We start from the raw sequence: 18,722 nt of genomic DNA on the forward strand, positions 1-18,722 counted from the left end.
GAAAGTTATAAAAACGAAGAGGGTTTTTTTTTTTTTTGGTAAGAAAGCTTAAAGAGAAATAATTTTATATGAGAAAGAATCTTGTGTAGTAAATTTAGTCCTAGAATAAAATGACTGGTTGTTTAAGAAAAAGGGATGTTCAGGACAAACCAGAAAGTTCAAGCATATCATGAGTGGTCTGTGTAAGTCACAATAAAAGGATTTATAGAAAAAAAAACAAAAAACTTTCAGATGATCAAGTTGTCTCTAATTAAAGGGAAATTATAATGGTCTTTCTAGAGATTGGGCTTGATGTAAAAAAATTATTCTTGCAACATGTGTACAAATAATCAGGCCCAGTATAACACAGCAATTCAGTCCTACCATGACTTGTCTTTAGTAAAAATGGAAAACTGGAGACAGAAAAATTATGTTTCAAAAACCAGTACACCTGTTGTTACAGTCTAGTCTTGCCTAATGTTTTTGAATTTTTACAGTTTGGACCAAATTCTAATTTTTCTTGGTTACAAGTCTTCAAAATAATGTTTTCAATTTTTTTCTTTCTTTTTTCCCCATTTTTCCTAATTTGGAGTTGCTGAAAACTAAGCTGTGCTTTTCGTAAAGCCCTACGAACTGAAGCTACACAACTTAAACTTCAGAAGAAAATAACAGCAACCTATTTATATACATAAGCCACTTTCATACCTGCCTACTAATGTATGGACTTCAGAGTAATGTGGCCTATATCGATTTTCCAGGATTGTTCTTTTGTTTTTTGTTGTTCTTCCTTCCTTCCCCTATTTTCACAGGACATGAGAAAATCAGCTTTCCTAGTAACTTGGAACCAACTCATCTAGAAATAAACCATCCTAGCCATGAGAGATCACATGAAACCTGAGACCAGAGAATCATTTTCCTCTAAAGTGCTTTCTCCAAAATATTTTTAAAAAGAAAAGGGGGGAAATGTGAAAGGAAAATAAATCTTGGGGCTCCAAAATCACTAAGCTAAAGGGAAAAGTCAAGCTGGGAACTGCTTAGAGGAAACCTGCCTCCTATTCTATTCAGAGTCCCCACTCTGTTCACCAAGATAAATGCATATCTGACTGCCTCCTTTGGAGAGGCTTAATCAGAAACTTAAAATAATGCAACCATTTGTCTCTTATCCACCTATGACCTGGAAGCCCCCTCTCTGTTTCGAGTTATCCTGCCTTTGCTTCCAGTTGTCTTGCCTTTTCCAGAGCGAACCAATATTCATCTTACATACGTTGATCAATGTCTCATTTCTCCCTAAAATGTATAAAACCAAACTGTGCTCTGACCACCTTGGGCACATGCTGTCAGGACCTCCTGAGACTGTGTCATGGATGTGCGTCCTCAACCTTGGCAAAATAAACTTTCTAAATTAACTGAGACCTGTCTCAGATATTCAGGGTTCACACTTCCAAGACTACATTGAATAGTGATAACAGATAACTATTTCTTGATTTTAACTGAAATGATTTCAGTGTTTTCACCATTTAAGCAATTATTTCTGTTCAAGTAAGAGCTATTTATTTTATTTAAATAATTTCCACTAATTAGTCTTTTACTTAGTAGTATTTACTAGGTCTGGCTGCTGAATTTTATCAAATGCCTTTTCTACATATGATGACATGACTTTTCTCCTGCCTTTAATTCATTAATAGATTATGATGATCACTTAAACACCCATGTATTTGTGAAATAAATTCTATCTAGTCAGATGTATTATTTTACTACAGTGTTCAATTCTCTAATACTGACATTTAGATATTATATATTTATACTCATAAGGGAAGTCAGTTTTTAATTTTATTTTTTGTACTATATATTTTATATTAAAGTTATACTACCTTTATAAAATAAGCTGGAAAGTTTCCATCTTTTTTATATATTACATAGAACTGAGCTGTAAGCTCATCTGGTCCCAGAGGTTATTTTTGGTTTTTACTTGTGGTAAAATATATGTAACATAAAATTTACCATCGTTACCATTTTTATTTGGCTAGTCAAGCATAGTTGTGAGAGCTTTACCATTTCTAAGTGTACAGTTCAGTAGTGTTTAAATATATCCACATTGTGTGCAAGCAATCTCCAGATCTCTTCATCTTCCAAAACTGAAACTCTGTCTCACTTAAACAACAACTCATTCTCTCCCCTTCTCCAGCCACTGGCAACCACTGGTCTCCTTTCTGTCTCTATGAATTTGACTACTCTAGGTACCTCATGTTAGTGGAATCAGACAGTATTTGTCTTCAAGTTTCATCTATGTTGTAGCATATGCCACAATTTCCTCCCTTTTTAATGCTGAATAATATTCCATTGTATGTATATACCACATTCTGTTTATCCATTCATCTGTTGATTGACACCTGGATTGCTTCTACCTTTTGGCTATTGTGAATAATGCTGCTATGAACATGGGTGTATAAATCTCTTTTTAAGACCCTACTTTCTTGTTTTGGGTATATGCCCAACATATTCACAGGTTTCTGGGGTGACAAAAAAAAGAATTGCTGGATCATATGGTAATTCTATTTTTGATTTTTTGAGAAGCCATCATACCATTTTCCATGATATGATACACCATTTTATATTCCTGAAGTCTTTTTTCAGTGTAGATCACAGTGGCATTAAATATAGTTTTTTTTTTCCTCACACAAAACTAGTTAGACTGATGCCATGACTCAATAACGGATTTAATTTCCAGCTCCTTAGTACAATGGCTTTGATCCTCATGTTTGCTTTTCCCTTGGTGCAATATTGCTGCTGCATCTTGACTGCGTTCCAGTCAGGAGGAAGAAATGCAGAACACCAAAACTTTCATTTATATCTCACTGGCCAAAACTTGTCACATGGCCAGCCCTAGCTACAAGGCAACTTGTGAAATTAAGTTGTTTTTGTTTTTCACAATCTTGTAATAGAGTCTAGAAAGGAAGGAAACTGGATGGGGATTAGGCCAGCAAACCACACCACTGCCTATCTTTTCAAACATTTCACTTTTTTTTGTTCAATCTTGGTAATTTATATTTTCTAAAAAATATCCATTTCTTCCAGATTATCAATTTTTAAAACTATACAGTTATTTGCATGTAGGATTCTTTTAAAATTATTTTAATGTTTTCATTCCTGATCATGTATGTTTGCTTCTAGCTTTTTTTTCCTTCATTAGGATTGCAGAGTTTATCTAGTCTTTCAAAAGCACTAGCTTTTAGATTTGCCCCTTTTCTATTTTGATTTGTTTTCTACGAAATTAATGTCAGCTTTAACAAAATTTCCTAGCCTGGGCATGGTGGCTCATGCCTGTAATCCCAGCACTTTGGGAGGCCAAGGCAGGCAGATCACAAGGTCAGGAGTTCCACACCAGCCTGGCCAGCATGGTGAAACCCCGTCTCTACTAAAAATACAAAAAATTAGCTGGGCATGGTGGTGTGTGCCTGTAATCCCAGCTACTCGGCAGGCTGAGGCAGGAGAATTGCTTGAACCCGGGAGGCAGAGGTTGCAGTGAGCCAAGATCACCCACTGTACTCTAGCCTGGGCAACAGAGTGAGACTCTGTCTCAAAAAAAAAAAAATTTTCCTTGTATAACTTTTGTTATTTTGTGGGTATTCTAATTTCTTTTATTTTTGTTTATTTTTAAATAGAGATGGGGTCTTACCATGTTGTCCAGGCTGGTCTCGAACTCCTGGACTCAAGTGATCCTCCTGCCTTGGCTTCCCAAAGTGCTGAGATTACAGGCAAAAGCCACCACGCCTGGCCAGTTGTTCTAATTGCTTTCCTTTTTTTTTTTTTTTTTTTTGAGACAGGGTCTCCTTCTGTCACCCAGGCTAAAGTGCAGTGGCATGATCACTGCTCACTGCAGCCTTGACCTCCCAGGCTTAAGTGTTCCTCCTGCCAAGTAGCTGGGACTACAGGTGCATGCCACCACTCCCGGCTAATTTTTTAATTTTTAATTTTTTGTAGAGAAGAGGTCTCACTATGTTGCCCAGTCTGTGATTCCTCTATTTTTTTTTAAAGTGACTAATAAGTTCCCTTATATTTTCTTTCTTCTTTAGTAATGTAGACATTTTCCTCTTGATGTAGCTTTTACTGTGTCTCAAAGATAATGGTAGGAAGTATATTCCTATTCATCATTTTTGAAATATTTTGTAATTTGCCTCTGGATTGCTTCCTTAATCCCAAAACTATCTACAAGTACACTTCTTAATTTCTATAGAGACAAATATTATTTTGGTCACTATTTCTTATTTCATTAAATTATCATCTAGCTGACCTATAAAAAGCTCTACTTTTAAAAAACTATTGAGGTTTCCATTGTGGCCAAGCATATGATCAATTTTCATAAATGTTTAACAGATATTTTTAACAGTATCTCACATTTATTGAGCACTTACTGTTCTATGCAATTTACATTTATTAACCAACTTAATCCTAATGCTACGAAATAGATGTTATTATTATCCCCATTATACTGATGAGGAAACTAAAGCATAAAAGCGTGTAACTTAGAAGTCACTCTGCTGAAATGTTCCACTATATTTTTATTTTTATTAAGAAGTAGTTTCAAGCCTTCTTTTCCCTAATTCAACCAAACTAAACACTTAACCTTTCCTTCTAAGAGTGATTTTCCAACTCCTGAGTTATCTTTTCCATTCTATTAAAAAAATTAGTCTCACTCTAAATATTAATATTTAGGTGCTATGTGCTGCAAACAGATTTATAATGGAAATCTTTGTCTTATGTTACATATAATCTTCTTTATTCAATTAAATTGTAAGTACTTACTGAAAGCTTACTACACACAAGGATTTTTAACCTTAAAGTTCACATTGTCTGATATTATTACTTTTGTTTTCTTTTTGTTTGCATTTGTCAGGTAAGCATCCCATTATTTTTCAACATTCAGGTTTTTTTCTTTTTTCTTTTCTTTTGAGACAGTCTTGCCTTGTTGCCCAGGCTGGAGTGAAGCGGCATGATCTTGGCTCACTGCAACCTCTGCCTCCCAGTTCAAGCAATTCTCCTGCCTCAGCCTCCTGAGTAGCTGGGACTGCAGGTGCGTGCCACCAAGCCCAGCTAATTTTTGTATTTTTAGTAGAGACAGGGTTTCACTATGTTGGCCAGGCTGGTCTCGATCCCTTGAACCCCTGGCCTCAAGTGATCCACCCACCTTGGCCTCCCAAAGTGTTGGGATTACAGGCGTGAGCCACCATGCCCAGCCTCAACATTCAGTTTTAAAATGACTTCTTGTAAATAACACTCACTTTTAAAATCTATGAGTCTTGATCTTTTAATGGGAGACTTAAATCTACTCATGTTTACCGTAATCACTGACATACAAAAATTTCATTTCTTCCATCTTGCTTTTGTTTTATTCTCTTCACTCATTTTTATTGGTTTTCTATTTGTCCCTGTGTTAGCTTGGTATACTTTTTAACACTCTAGTCCCTCCTGTCCCCCTGCGTCCAATATACATACGGTCTTTAGAATATTCTAACTTCCTCTCCTCACAGATGAGACTTTTGGAACATATTGACCTTTCTCTCCACTTCTAATTCCTTGACTTTGCTGAGTTAGTTTATCACTATTCGTTTATTATAATTAGGTCTATTCTAATTCATATGTTGCTTAGAGTACTTTCCTTTTTCTTTTTACTTTTTTTTTTTTTTTTTTTTTGAGACAGATTCTTGCTCTGGAGTGAATTCTTGGCTGGAGTGCAGTGGCGCAATCTGGGCTCCCTGCAACCTCCATCTCCCGGGTGCAAGCGAGTCTCCTGCCCCAGCCTCCCAAGTAGCTGGGTTCACAGGTGCAGGCCACCACGCCCAGCTAATTTTTGTATTTTTAGTAGAGACAGGGTTTCACCATGTTGGCCAGGCTGGACTTAAACTCCTTCCTGGCCTCAAGTGATCCACCAGCCTCAGCCTCCCAAAGTGCTGGGATTACAGGTATGAGCTATTGCTCCCAGCCACTTAAGAGTACTTTCTCTAGTATTTTTGTCACATGGAGTACATGGATAACAATCTGAATTTGCTTATTGGCAGATCCTCAAAAGGTAAATAATATCTTGGTTGTAGTCCTCTTCCTTTTAGCTATTATTCCATAGTCCCATCCAGTTTTGCAGTCTGATACGAGCCTTTTTTTGTTTAAACGTATAAGGAATTTTTCTTGAAGGGCAGGTAGCTTAGCATTGCTTCTATAACCTATAGGTTAAGGAGTTACACCCAGATCTGTGTTATTGTGGGCCCTTTCCCACCAAACGTACATGAAACTCTGTGTGTCCTTTCAACTGGTCAATTAAAGTTGATCCTTAGAGAAATTTTCTTGTTTTTAATTTTCTCCTTCTCTGTGTTCTTTTCCTCCTTTCAAGAATTTATTAGTCTCACATCAAGTTTCCTGAGTCTATCTACTAAGTCTCTATTTTCCTCCTACTTCATATTTGTAATTTTATTACCCTAATTGAGAAGCTTCTTCCACTTAGTCTGCCAGGTTACAAATTTGGTTCTCAGCAATGACATGCTTTCCTTCAATTCATCTACTACATTTTACAGTTAAGAAATATGTTTTTGGCCAGAGGTGGTGGCTTATACCTATAATTCCAGCACTTTGGGAAGCCAAAGTGGAAGGACTGCTTAAGGCCAGGAGTTCAAGACCAGCCTGGTCAATATAACAAGGCCCTGTCGCTACAAAAAATTAAAATAAAAAAAAATTAGCAGGGCCTGGTGGTACACCCCTGTAGTCCCAGCTACTTGGGTGGCTGAGGTAGAAGGATCCCTTGAACCCAGGAGTTCAAGGTTACACTGAGCTATGATGGCACCACTGCCCTCTAGCCTGGGTGATGGAGCAAGAACTGTCTCTTTAAAAAACAAACAAACAAACAATAAAAGAAGTACTTTTTTTTTTTTTTTTTTGAGATGGAGTTTCATCCTGTTGGCCAGGCTGGTCTCGAACTCCTGACCTCAGGTGATCCACCCGCCTTGGCCTCCCAAAATGCTGGGATTACAGGCGTGAGCTACCATGCCTGGCCAGAAGTACATTTTTTAGTCCTAGGAAATCTTTCTGTGCGCTGGGGATTGGCAGGGGAAGGATGACACTATACTAAATTTCCTTAATGCTCCGTTACTTTTTTTGTTCAAGTTATCGCCTGGCTCCTAGAACACCTCAGATACGTTTATGTATTTCTTTGCCCACTGAGGATCATGTCTGAGTATTAAAGTACCCTAAATCACAGCACCCCACAAGGATTTTCTATACCTGAGGGTCAGTAATTACAAGAGAAGACTGTCAGTACCACCCTGAGACAGAGACCACCCTGAGGCAGAAGAAAAGACATCTCTCTGGTATCCCTGGACTCTTCCAAACTCAGGAATAGGGAGGCCACAAACTTCCTGCTAAGCTAATATTTAGCTTCGTGGGGTTCAAGACCAGGCATCTTCACATGGGACAAATGTTTAACTTACCCCCAGATTCCGCTATGTCCTGATTCTTACCCAAGCACTTTTCACATCAAAAGAGACGAAGCCCTATATCAGCTTTTCCCAGCAGCCTCCCTCAGAACCCAAGACATCATTCCCTCCTAGCAGCCACCTGGTTCAGGTTGTGACACACAGATGGAACCTTAGCATGGACATGGATGGGAAGCAAGATTCGCTTTAAGTTGGCATCTTCCCAGAACTTTTTCTGTGCCTAGGCCTAAATTTGTTAAAATCTTTAAAAGCTGAATATTTCTATACCTTAGATTAAAACATAAAATGTAGTCTTATGCTTCAGAAGAAGATGTAAATTAGTCAAGTAACCTTGCCAAAATATATGCTTGAATCAACCAAGGAAGAAAACTAAATAGAAACAATAAATAAATAATCTGAAAGCATTCTATATTGATTTAGCATCTGTAAAATTTGGCTTCAATAAATGAGGGAATTACAATATTCATCAAATGATACTTTTGTAAAATGGTAAGTCAGTTGGTAAAAATAAAGCTGGATCCCCAGTCATCAAAATAAATTCCAGATGAATAAAAAATATAAATGTTAAAAACACAAAAGCACTAGAAGGAAGCATTATTGAACTTCTTTTGTGATCTTCAGAAAGAATTTGGTCTTTCTAAGCATAACACATCCTAAAATCCAGAAGTTATAAAAGATTAAATTTGGCTACATAAAGATTAAAAACGCATGTATGACAAAAAGAACAAAGTCAATGTGAAAGAAATACTCAGCAATTAAAAAGGAATAAACTTTTGATACATACAACATGAATCTCAAAAATACTAAGCTAAGTGAAGAAAACATAACACAAAAGACTACTGACTGTATGAATCCATTTATATGAAAGTCTAGAAGAGGAAAAACTATAATGACAGAAAGTAGATTGGGTTGTGAGGCCCCAAGGGGTCCAGAAGAGAGGGCTGAGTAAAAGGAACACAAAGGAATTTTGCAAGGTGAAGAAAATGTTCTATGTCATGAGTGCAGTGATGGTTAAGTGACTACATACATTTGTCAAAACTTACTAAATTATACTTACAATGGGTGACTGCTATTGTATATAAATTATATTCCAACTGAAGCTGACTAAAAAGTCAAATGAAAAAATGTTTACAACACATATGACTAAGAACTAATTTACTTAATACAAATAATTCTTAAAATAGTAATGAAATAAGAAACAATGTACTAGAAAAATGTGCAGAGAAAATAAGCAGTTCACAGAAGGAAAAATTACAGAGGACCATTAAATTCATGAGGAAATGCCCAACCTCAGTTATACTTTAAGAAATGCCTATCAGGCCGGGCACAGTGGCTCACAACTGTAATCCCAGCACTTTGGGAGGCCAAGGCAGGCGGATCAACTGAGGTCAGGAGTTCAAGACCAGCCTGACCAACATGGAGAAACCCCATCTCTACTAAAAATACAAAATTAGCTGGGCATGGTGGCACATGCCTGTAATCCCAACTACTCAGGAGGCTGAGGCAGGAGAATCACTTGAACCCAGGAGGCGGAGGTTGTGGTGAGCCAAGATCGCACCATGGCACTCCAGCCTGGGCAACAAGAGCGAAATTCTGTCTCAAAAAAAAAAAACAAAAAACAAACAAACAAAAAACTTGCTGCAAACACTATTTATAGCAACAGTCTATCATAAAACAAAGAAAATAGGAAAAATAATACATACACTTGCACACACAAAGAAAATTTCTGGAAGCTGTGTATCAAACTGTGTTTAGTAAATACCTCTGAGATATAAGGAAGAGAGTAAGGGAAAGATTTTTATTTTTTATTTTTATTTCATTCTGCATTATTTGAACTCTTAAACTATAGAATTGGCACTGTTATTATAAAAAACCCACCTAGTTTAAAAACACAATTATTCTACTTAGTATATTACAACTTTTATGGCATGGATTTACCTTTAGCTCTTGGATTTTCTGGCTTCGTCTGTCTCTTAGATTCTTTAACTCTTTCTCATCCCAGCATCTAGCCTTGTATTTTAAGTCACTTGACCCTCCAGAGATCACTCCAGATTTTAAAAATAATGTTCCATCAAGAGCTACTGTCTGTAAAAGTAAAAATATTTTGCCCTGGAGAAATGTACATAAAGATACAAATAAAGACATAATGTGTCAATTTTTAAAGCTAAGAATAAAACATATGAGAAAAGCCACTTACTGAACTTTACTAATAAAATATCTAGTTTATGAAGAGACCCCAAACAATAAACAAACCACAAATATAAAACCCATTTTACTAAGGCCCAAAGCAATTCTAGGCAATAAATTATTGATTTAGTCTTATATCAATATCCGGGTTGGTTCCAATTTTTCCTATTATACACAATGGTTCAGTGAAAAAAGCTTGTACACATATCATTTCATATACATGTAAGCTAATCTACATGCTAAGTTCCTCAAATGTACAAGTGAGATAACTGCCCTTCACAGAACTGGTATAAATTTAGGTTCCCACAGCAGTGAACAGAAGAATCTCTTTCTCCATAAAGTGTTACTAAACATTTTGATGTTGGTCAATCTGACAGGTGAAAATAGTACCTCAGTGTAATTTTAATGGGTATTTCCCATATGAGTGAGGTTGCATTTTCATGTTTAAGAATTATTATATTTCCTTTTATGAAAACAAGTTTGTTCATATCCTTGCCCATTTTCCCACTATATTATTGTTCTTTTCCATAGTGATTTGTAAGAACATCTGCTCTTTACTATGAGCTACAAATATTTTCCCCAGTTTGCCATTTTTCTTTTGATTTTTCTTATGGTAGTCTTTGCCATGCAGAAACTCTTTGTTAGGTGAATTCATTCATCTTTTATAGCTTTCGGGTTTTTTGTCATTTGGAAAAGGCTTCCTGTCTCTGAGATTAAGAAAAAATTTCCCAGGCCAGGAGTGGTGGCTCATGCCTGTAACCCTGGCACTTTGGGAGGCAGATCACTTGAGGTCAGGAGTTTGAGACGAGCCTGGCCAACATGGTGAAACCTCATCTCTACTGAAAATAAAAAAATTAGCCAGGCGTGGTGGTGGGCACCTGTAATCCCAGCTGCTCAGGAGGCTGAGGCACGAGAATCGCTTGAACCTGGGAGGCAGAGGTTGCAGTAAGCAGAGATCACACCACTGCACTCCAGCCTGGGTGACAGAGCAAGACTCCATTTCAAAAAAAAAAAAAAAAGGAAAAGAAAAGAAAAAATTTCCTATGGTTTCTCTTAGAAATTTTATGGTTTTACTTTTTAAATTAATATTTCTAATTCATCTGGAATTTATCCTGATACAAGGAAGAGTTTTAGATTAACTATATTTTATTCCAGGTGGTAACCAGCAAAGTGGTACCCAGCACTTTATTCACTGTTGTTTAATATGTGCAATTTTGGAAAAAATAATCTTTTCACAAATTTTCCAGCTACTTACTGACATTTTTCTGGGTCTGTTTTTTGCTTCACCATATTAAAAGGGCACAGTATAAATAGATCTTTCTATAATATATATGTTTTAGAGTAACAACCAACCAGTCTATAGGAGAAGAAAATAAATAATTGTATCTCTGGTTAAGTGGAACAGATAGAATAATTACATGTATGTAAAGAGATTCGGGATTTTTAAATTTTGGTACATAAATTTTTTAAATATGCAAAAACTGAGTTATCACTAAAATATGGTGCCCAAACTATAGCTAGCAGAATTGATGTAATTCATATTTGTAGTTTACAGATACTGTATGTAGTTTATACATACTATAGTTTATAAGTAAACAAGTAAACCAAAATATTTAATACTACTTGCAATGTTTGACTAAAGAAAATTCTATAACATGGTATCAAGTATATAGAAAACCAAAAGCACAAATTGCAGATGATTCACCAGATGATTTCTGTGAAAATGTGACATCTATCCAATTGTTTGACCCAATCTAAAACACAGAGAAAATTCTTTCAAAGTTCCTGAGATATAATTAAGATACAAATAAGATACATCTGATTAAAATTTTGAAATACTGATAAAAATAAGATACAATCTGAAGGGGTAAAGATGTTACTGTGAACAAGATAGAAACCATAAATATTTGTTATATGAAGGAATAAGCAATCATATCTTCATGTGACTTCTTTAATTTGACTATACAAATCTTCAAATAGCAATTCTATGAAATATACAAATATACAAAAGTCAATGTTAGTGCAGTTAATTAGGCAGCAAAATAAGAAAAACACTTAATAACTTACTACCCTAGCTTAAATTTAACATGTAGAACTCAATGACAGTGATCACATTATGCTTAAGATTATTGATCAGAAACACCAAAATGTATGAAAAATTAATCATGTTAGATAAGTCAATAAATTTAACACTGGAAATCTTCATGTCTCATTAAGAAGTGCCTGCTTTTTGTTAATTTGCAATTCTGGACATTCCAGATTAAGTGTGTTAATTGACTAGTAGGTAATAAAATTACTACCAGTTTTTGAGAGCTATTTGCCAGGCACTATAATAGCATTTTTCACGTTATTACTTAATTTAATTCTCATAACCCTATAAAATAGGTAATATTATTTCCCCAATTTTAGATGAGAAAACTAAAACTAGAGGTTTAGAAACTTCCCTAAAGTCACATAATTAGTTACTAAGTAGCATCACTGGTCTTACTTTATAGCTTATACCCTTAAGCATTATGTGATACTTCATCATAAATGTAGTTTTAAAAAAAAACTATGTCAGATTATTTGAGTTTAACATTGCTCAACTAAATACAAATATAACTAAATACTCTCTATTCCACTGAGAGTAAAATAGTACCTATTTTTAAGACCAAAATTATTCCCTCAAGATACTTGTATTTAGTAATCTCATTTCAATTGTGTTTTCTAGAAATTCAAATATGTTAAACCTTGAATATGCAAAAGGACAGTTAGTATCTCCACTAAAGTATGGAAGAATTAGCCCACATTGTAAAATAAATACCCAAAATCTTTCCTGGTATTCAAAACCACAGGTACCATATCCAGGGTTCATATAAGGTTTAAAACAACAACAACAACAACAACAACAACAACTAACTGCTTTAAGATATTATTAAAAGAAATCTAATTTCCAAAATTATAATTTATGATGTTGAGAAATGCTATAAGAGTTTTTTTTCTAAATTCAACAGAACATTATAAAAACCACTGAAGCCATAACCACCTTAGGTTCTATGTTGGTTCTCTTTAGAAAAAAGAACATATAAAACGCATATGTAAATATTTGTGTGTGTTTGTGTATGCTAGTCTTATAAATACTACTTCAACTTATCCAAAGGTGTGATCCAAGCCTCTTTTCTTACTTTCTGTCTTTCAGGTCCACTGAGTGCAATATGCCTTGCTTCTTCCATAGTCTCACAAACAAGACCATTTCCACACACAAACTGAATCACTTTCTTCAGCTGAGGAAACTGAGTCTTTATGACATCAATCACCATTTTACAGCCTTTAAGCTCCCTTAGTCTTTCATTGATTGGCTTGATCTAAAGGGTTTTAAAATATTTAACATGTTACATACACTGAAATAAAAACCAAATGTTCATTATATTCTTTCTCACAAAACATATATACGCATGGCAGCAAAAGATCAACAGCCAGGCGTGATGCTCACGCCTGTAATCCCAGAATTTTGGGAGGCCGAGGTGGGCAGATCACTTGAGGTCAGGAGTTCGAGACCAGCCTGGCCAACATGGTGAAACCCTGCCTCTACTAAAAATACAGAAAAATTAGCCAGGCATGGTGGCACATGCCTGTAATCCCAGCTACTCAGGAGGCTGAGGCAGGACACTCGCTTGAACTTGGGAGACAGTAGTTGTAGTGAGCTCAGATCGCGCTACTGCACTCCAGCCTAGGCGACAGAGTGAGACTCCGTCTCAAAAACAAAACAAAACAAAAAAACAGTATGTTACTACATACCATAAAAGATTGATAAGAACATGATGAACTACATCCCATCATTGGTTTGGGTAATATTTTTTAAAAACAAAACTTCATCAAAAGCCACAAGACGTAATTTCCAGTTTCAACTCTGTCATTAACTAGTCAGGATAAAACAATGCATAGGAAGTGTTCCACAAAACACTTTCAAAATCATAAAATCTAGTGAAAATTAATGCCCATTTTAGATATGTGTCAAGAGAGCAGAAAAACACTATGGAATTTAAAAAACCACTTTTGGGCCAGGCGTGTAGCTTACACCTGTAATCCCAGCACTTTGGGAGGCTGAGGCAGGTGGATCACCTGAGGTCAGGAGTTCAAGACCAGCCTGGCCAACATGGCGAAACCCTGTCTCTATTAAAAACACAAAAATTAACCGGGTGTGGTGGCAGGTGCCTGTAATCCCAGCTACTCAGGAGGCTGAGGCAGGAGAATTGCTTGAACCCGGGAGGCGGAGGTTGCAGTGAGCTGAGATCACGCCATTGCACTCCAGCCTGGGTAACAAGGGTGAGCCTCTGTCAAAAAAAAAACCAACAAAAAAACCCCACAAACAAAACACTTTTGACTTAAATAATCAGGAAAGCCTTCAGAGCTTCTTAGTCATGACCTTTAGTTTGGGTTTACAACAGATCACAAAGTGTCTGCAATATATTACCAAAACCCAGCAAGTATGATCTCACTTTTTAATAAAACAAAACAAAGCAGAAAACTTATATACAACTAAAATGTGTGTGTGTATGTGTGTGTATATACATTTGGGAATGTGTAGTTATATAAATTGAGTGTATGGAAGCAATCTAAAGTAGTTACTACTAAGGAATCAGGCATTATGAAGGGGTAGGAGTATTCCCTTTATATTTGATACACTTCTGTGTAAGAAAGATTTTTTAAAAAATGAGTTTGTCTTGGAAAAAACCTCAAGTGAGAAATAAAACAGGATTCTAACAGACAGATAAGATGGGGTAAAGAGTTTTAGTGAGCAGAAGGTAACAACAGTGTGGAAGTACAAAAGGGAGGTCTGGACCATGAGTAACACCAGCCAGCATTTGCTGAGCCCCTCCTCTGTGCAGGTCCTATGCCAGGTGCTTTACAAGTAACAATTCCTTGTAGCAATCCAATAAGGTAAGAATTAATTCTTCCATTTCCACACATGGAAAACTGATGCTCAGAAAAATTAAGAATAGGACAGGCGTGGTGGCTCACGCCTGTAATCCCAGCACTTTGGGAGACCGAGGCGGGCGGATCACCTGAGTCGGGAATTTGAGACCAGCCTGACCAATGTGGAGAAACCCCGTCTCTACTAAAAATACAAAAAAAAAAAAAAAAAAAAATCAGCCGGGCGTGATGGCACATACCTGTAACCCAGCTACTTGGGAGGCTGAGGCAGGAGAATTGCTTGAACCCGGAAGGCGGAGGCTGCAGTGAACCAAGATCACGCCACTGCACTCCAGACTGGGCGAAAGAGCAAGACTCTGCCTCAAAAAAAAAAAAAAAAAAAAAAAAAAAGAAAAAAAAGAAAAGAAAAATTAAGACTATATTAAGTAACAGCTAATTAGAAGTAGGGCTGAGATTCAAACTCAGAGCAGTCCAGCTCTAAGGCATGTGCTCTTAACTATTATGCAGACTGCCTGCAATTCAGGGTCTTGACTGGTGAACCAAAGAGAACATTTTCTTGAGTAGTCAATGAAAAATCACTGAAGGATATCAATCATGATATGACAGAGTTCCTGCTTCATGAATTTAGACTCAGGATATGTTAAGGTATCTCAATACATACCTCAAGGCTCAAAATTTAGCCTTTTCCACAAAGAGCTAACACACTGGGTCAAACATTTACAATTGAGGCTGAGTTGGCATTTCCAACAGACCATACGTCTTATCCATTTCCTATACTTTGCTATATAGGACAGAATATATTGCTGGCTAATAGGTAGAGTGGTGCACTGCTAGTGCAATGAAATCAAAGGTAGAATTCTGTAAAAACTAGATAGGGAAGAAATGGTATGATGTCAAGAAAGAGAGTAGCCACTTGATATTATTCTTTGCTTGCCAATATATTTAACACCAGCCATTTAAATGATTGCCTAACTGGCATCCAAGCTACAATTTTTCTCTATCACTATCATAGTTTTAGGCAATAAGATCATTCTTTAAAAGACAAGATTTTTATCACTATAAATACCAGGCATTACAAAGTTCTTACATCAAGGTAATCTAGAGCGAGGAATGTCTCAGGTTCAGCTCTTTCCTCCTTCAGAAATCGAATACAATCTTTTGCTACCTTTTCAGAGGCTACAACAATGGCAGTGATGAACCGGCCAAAAACCTTAGTAACAGCCAGCTGGTATTTCTTATGAATAGGATGACACAGGTCAAATAGTCTTCCAAACTTAGCAGGTTTCAAAAAAGGAGAGAAAAACAGATATATTAGAGTGAAATATATAATTCATTGTTTTCTAATGTAACAAAGTAGCGCAGACAAAAACTAATTTTATAAAATTACATACATCATAATTAATAGAGTTTTATTCAAATAGACCTAAGTTTCATTATGCAATGTCCATCTAGCTATGTAACACTTCATTTAAAAAAAGAGTAACAAAGAGGGACTAGCCTTACCAAAACATTAAAATATTTTCTAAAACTACACAATTAAATAATATTCATTTATTCCCTGACCTATTAAACAAGAATCTATAAGGGACCTACTATTGCAGGTACTGAGCTAGATACTGGATAAAACACAAATGAACAAAGCAGATACTTTCTGACCTCACAGAATTTTCAGTCTAGTGAGGAAGACATAAATAATCCATAATCACATGTATGTACAAAATGGAGCTAGACACTGACAGAGAGTGCTCTGAGAATATTTAACAGGGACCAGGTTGGTATGAGAAGTCTAGGAAGGATTTCCAGCTGGGCGCGGTGGCTCACGCCTGTAATCCCAGCACTTTGGGAGGCCGAGGCGGGCAGATCATGGGGTCAAGAGATCGAGACCATCCTGGTCAACATGGTGAAACCTTGTCTCTACTAAAAATACAAAAATTACTGGGCGTGGTGGCGCACGCCTGCAGTTCCAGCTGCTCGGGAGGCTGAGGCAGAATCGCTTGAACTCGGGAGGCGGAGGTTGCAGTGAGCTGAGATCGTGCCACTGCACTCCAGCCTGGCAACAGAGCAAGACTCCATCTTAAAAAAAAAAAAAAAAAAAGTCTAGGAAGGATTTCCATGAAGTGTTACTTGAGCTGAGACCTGAAGAATGGTCAAGAATTAATTAGACTGAAGTTCAAAAACTTTACTAGAAAATGTTTGAATGTCAAGCATCATGTATCAGTGGTCTCTAGAATATCTGAAGGTTTAATTTTGTATCTTTGGACTCTTTCCTCCGTTTGTTAGGTTCTACTTCAAGAATACCATTTTCCTATGATAAACCATCACTGTCTTTGCTGTTTAAATATCTTTGACTTTTTCTTCTCCATTAATTTGTGATTATCTCAGGCCTTTCTTCAGGGTCAATAATTTGATTTTCAGCTGTGTAATCCATTATTTGCTACCTTTTTTTTTTTTTTTTTTTTTAAAGAGATGAGGTCTTGCTATGTTGCCCAGGCTGGTCTCAAACTCAAGCATTCTTCTGCCTCAGCCTCCGAGTAGCTGAAACTATAGGCGCACATCATCACGCCTGGCAGCTACTTCTAATTTATTAGTATTTCTTGCTATTAATGCTTCTAATTTGTTAATTTGTCTATGTTATTTATTACTTACATGCTAACTATAATTATTCAGTAATAATGCCTATTCTTGATTTGTTTTCACAGCTTACATTTTCCTTTTTATCTTATTGTTTTACCTCATATTTGAATCTAGTTTTATAAATTCAAGTTCTTATTAAATTGCCCATAGTGCAAAACATTTATGGGGATTTTGTTCTGTAACCTTCTAGACTGGGCTCTTTGACTTCTAAATGTTTTAAAATAGTTTCTTTCTCTTTGTTATTATATGTACCTATAGCTGCCACAGTGATTCTTTTCACTTTGCTTATGTTTAATGTGAGTAGCTCTGTTCAGATCTTTGATTTGCTATGGTGGATAACTTTATTAATTCCCTTTCTCACAGAAGTGAGACAATTACCTCCTCTGAGCAACAGTTGATAGAATAAGTATCTCCTATTCTGTTTACTTTCTTGTAAGGGATTGGATGGTAGGGGCAAGTGAGAACTCACCTAAGACTTTTAAAGAACATACTTCATTTAAGTACCTGAATTCTCTCGTCTGAGTTTTTAATTAATATCCCATACCAAGGTTCTTCTACTTTGAGGGAGGAGGACAAATCCCATCTTGAAGAGAGGGCTTCAAAATGGCCTCTCAATTTTAAAGCCCTAGTAAGTGAGAACTTGGGTCTTCACTTCCATTAGAGAGCATATGAGCTTCACGTTCCCCAATTCACCAGTGTTTTTTTGTTTTTGTTTTTTTGAAACAGAGTCTCACTCTGTCACCCAGGCTGGAGCGCAGTGGTGCTCACTGCAACCTCTGCCTCCCGGGTTCAAGCAATTCTCCTGCCTCAGCCTCCCAAGTAGCTGGGATTATAGGCATGCACCACCACGCCCAGCTAAATTTTTTGTATTTTTAGTAGAGACAGTGTTTCACCGTGTTGGCCAGGCTGGTCTCAAACTCCTGACCTCAAGTGATCCATCCACTTCGGCCTCCCAAAGCGCTGGGATTACAGGCACCCAGTTCACCAGTTTTTAAATCTCTCTCCAGTTAGAAGAGGAAAAGGAAACACATACATGTGAGTTTGCTTCTTGCTAGATCAAGGAATACTAGGTGAGAATTCTCAGGAATTAGTCAATTTATCAGTTCAGCTTCTGTGGAGTTGAGAAAAAGCAATGCTATACTTCAATACTTTTTTTTTTTAAATCCTAGATTATCACCATTTTCTAAAGTTTATGGCATCAGGTCGATTTTTTTTTAACTAGTTGTGTGTGTGTGTGTGTGTGTGTTTCACTAGTTTTTGTCACTTGGATAGGAATTGGGGGATCTAGATTTTGTGACCTAGATTTACTCCTCCATCATTATCCAGAAGTCGAAACCAACATTTAGGAGTCAGAAAGTCAAAACAGATGCTATAAAGGAGATGAAGATGGGTGGCCAGAGACATAGGAGGAAAACCATGAAAGTATGGATATGGAGGCCAATGGTAGATGTTTCCTTTTTTTTGGAGACAGAGTCTCACTCTGCGGCCTAGGCTGGAGTGCAATGGTGTGATCTCAGCTCACTGCAAACT

At 36.6% G+C, this 18,722-nt stretch overlaps 1 protein-coding gene across 5 annotated transcripts in view; it reads right to left on the reverse strand.

Moving 5' to 3' along the window:
• Nucleotides 1-18,722, reverse strand: part of SMC1B (structural maintenance of chromosomes 1B) — a 69,868-nt gene that overhangs the window by 30,140 nt on the left and 21,006 nt on the right. For all 5 annotated transcript variants that reach the window (XR_010155919.1, XM_003317304.6, XM_063807607.1 and 2 more), the window contains exons 10-12: nucleotides 15,646-15,831; nucleotides 12,809-12,988; nucleotides 9,396-9,542 (exon numbers count right to left, since the gene is read on the reverse strand). Coding sequence is in view for 4 of the 5 variants with exons in the window: in XM_003317304.6 (XP_003317352.2) it covers nucleotides 9,396-9,542; nucleotides 12,809-12,988; nucleotides 15,646-15,831 (513 nt within the window). In the remaining variant the exon portion in view is untranslated. The remainder of the gene's footprint in view (nucleotides 1-9,395; nucleotides 9,543-12,808; nucleotides 12,989-15,645; nucleotides 15,832-18,722) is intronic.

This window comes from Pan troglodytes, chromosome 23, assembly GCF_028858775.2.
Source record: "Pan troglodytes isolate AG18354 chromosome 23, NHGRI_mPanTro3-v2.0_pri, whole genome shotgun sequence".
Lineage (NCBI taxonomy): Eukaryota > Metazoa > Chordata > Mammalia > Primates > Hominidae > Pan > Pan troglodytes.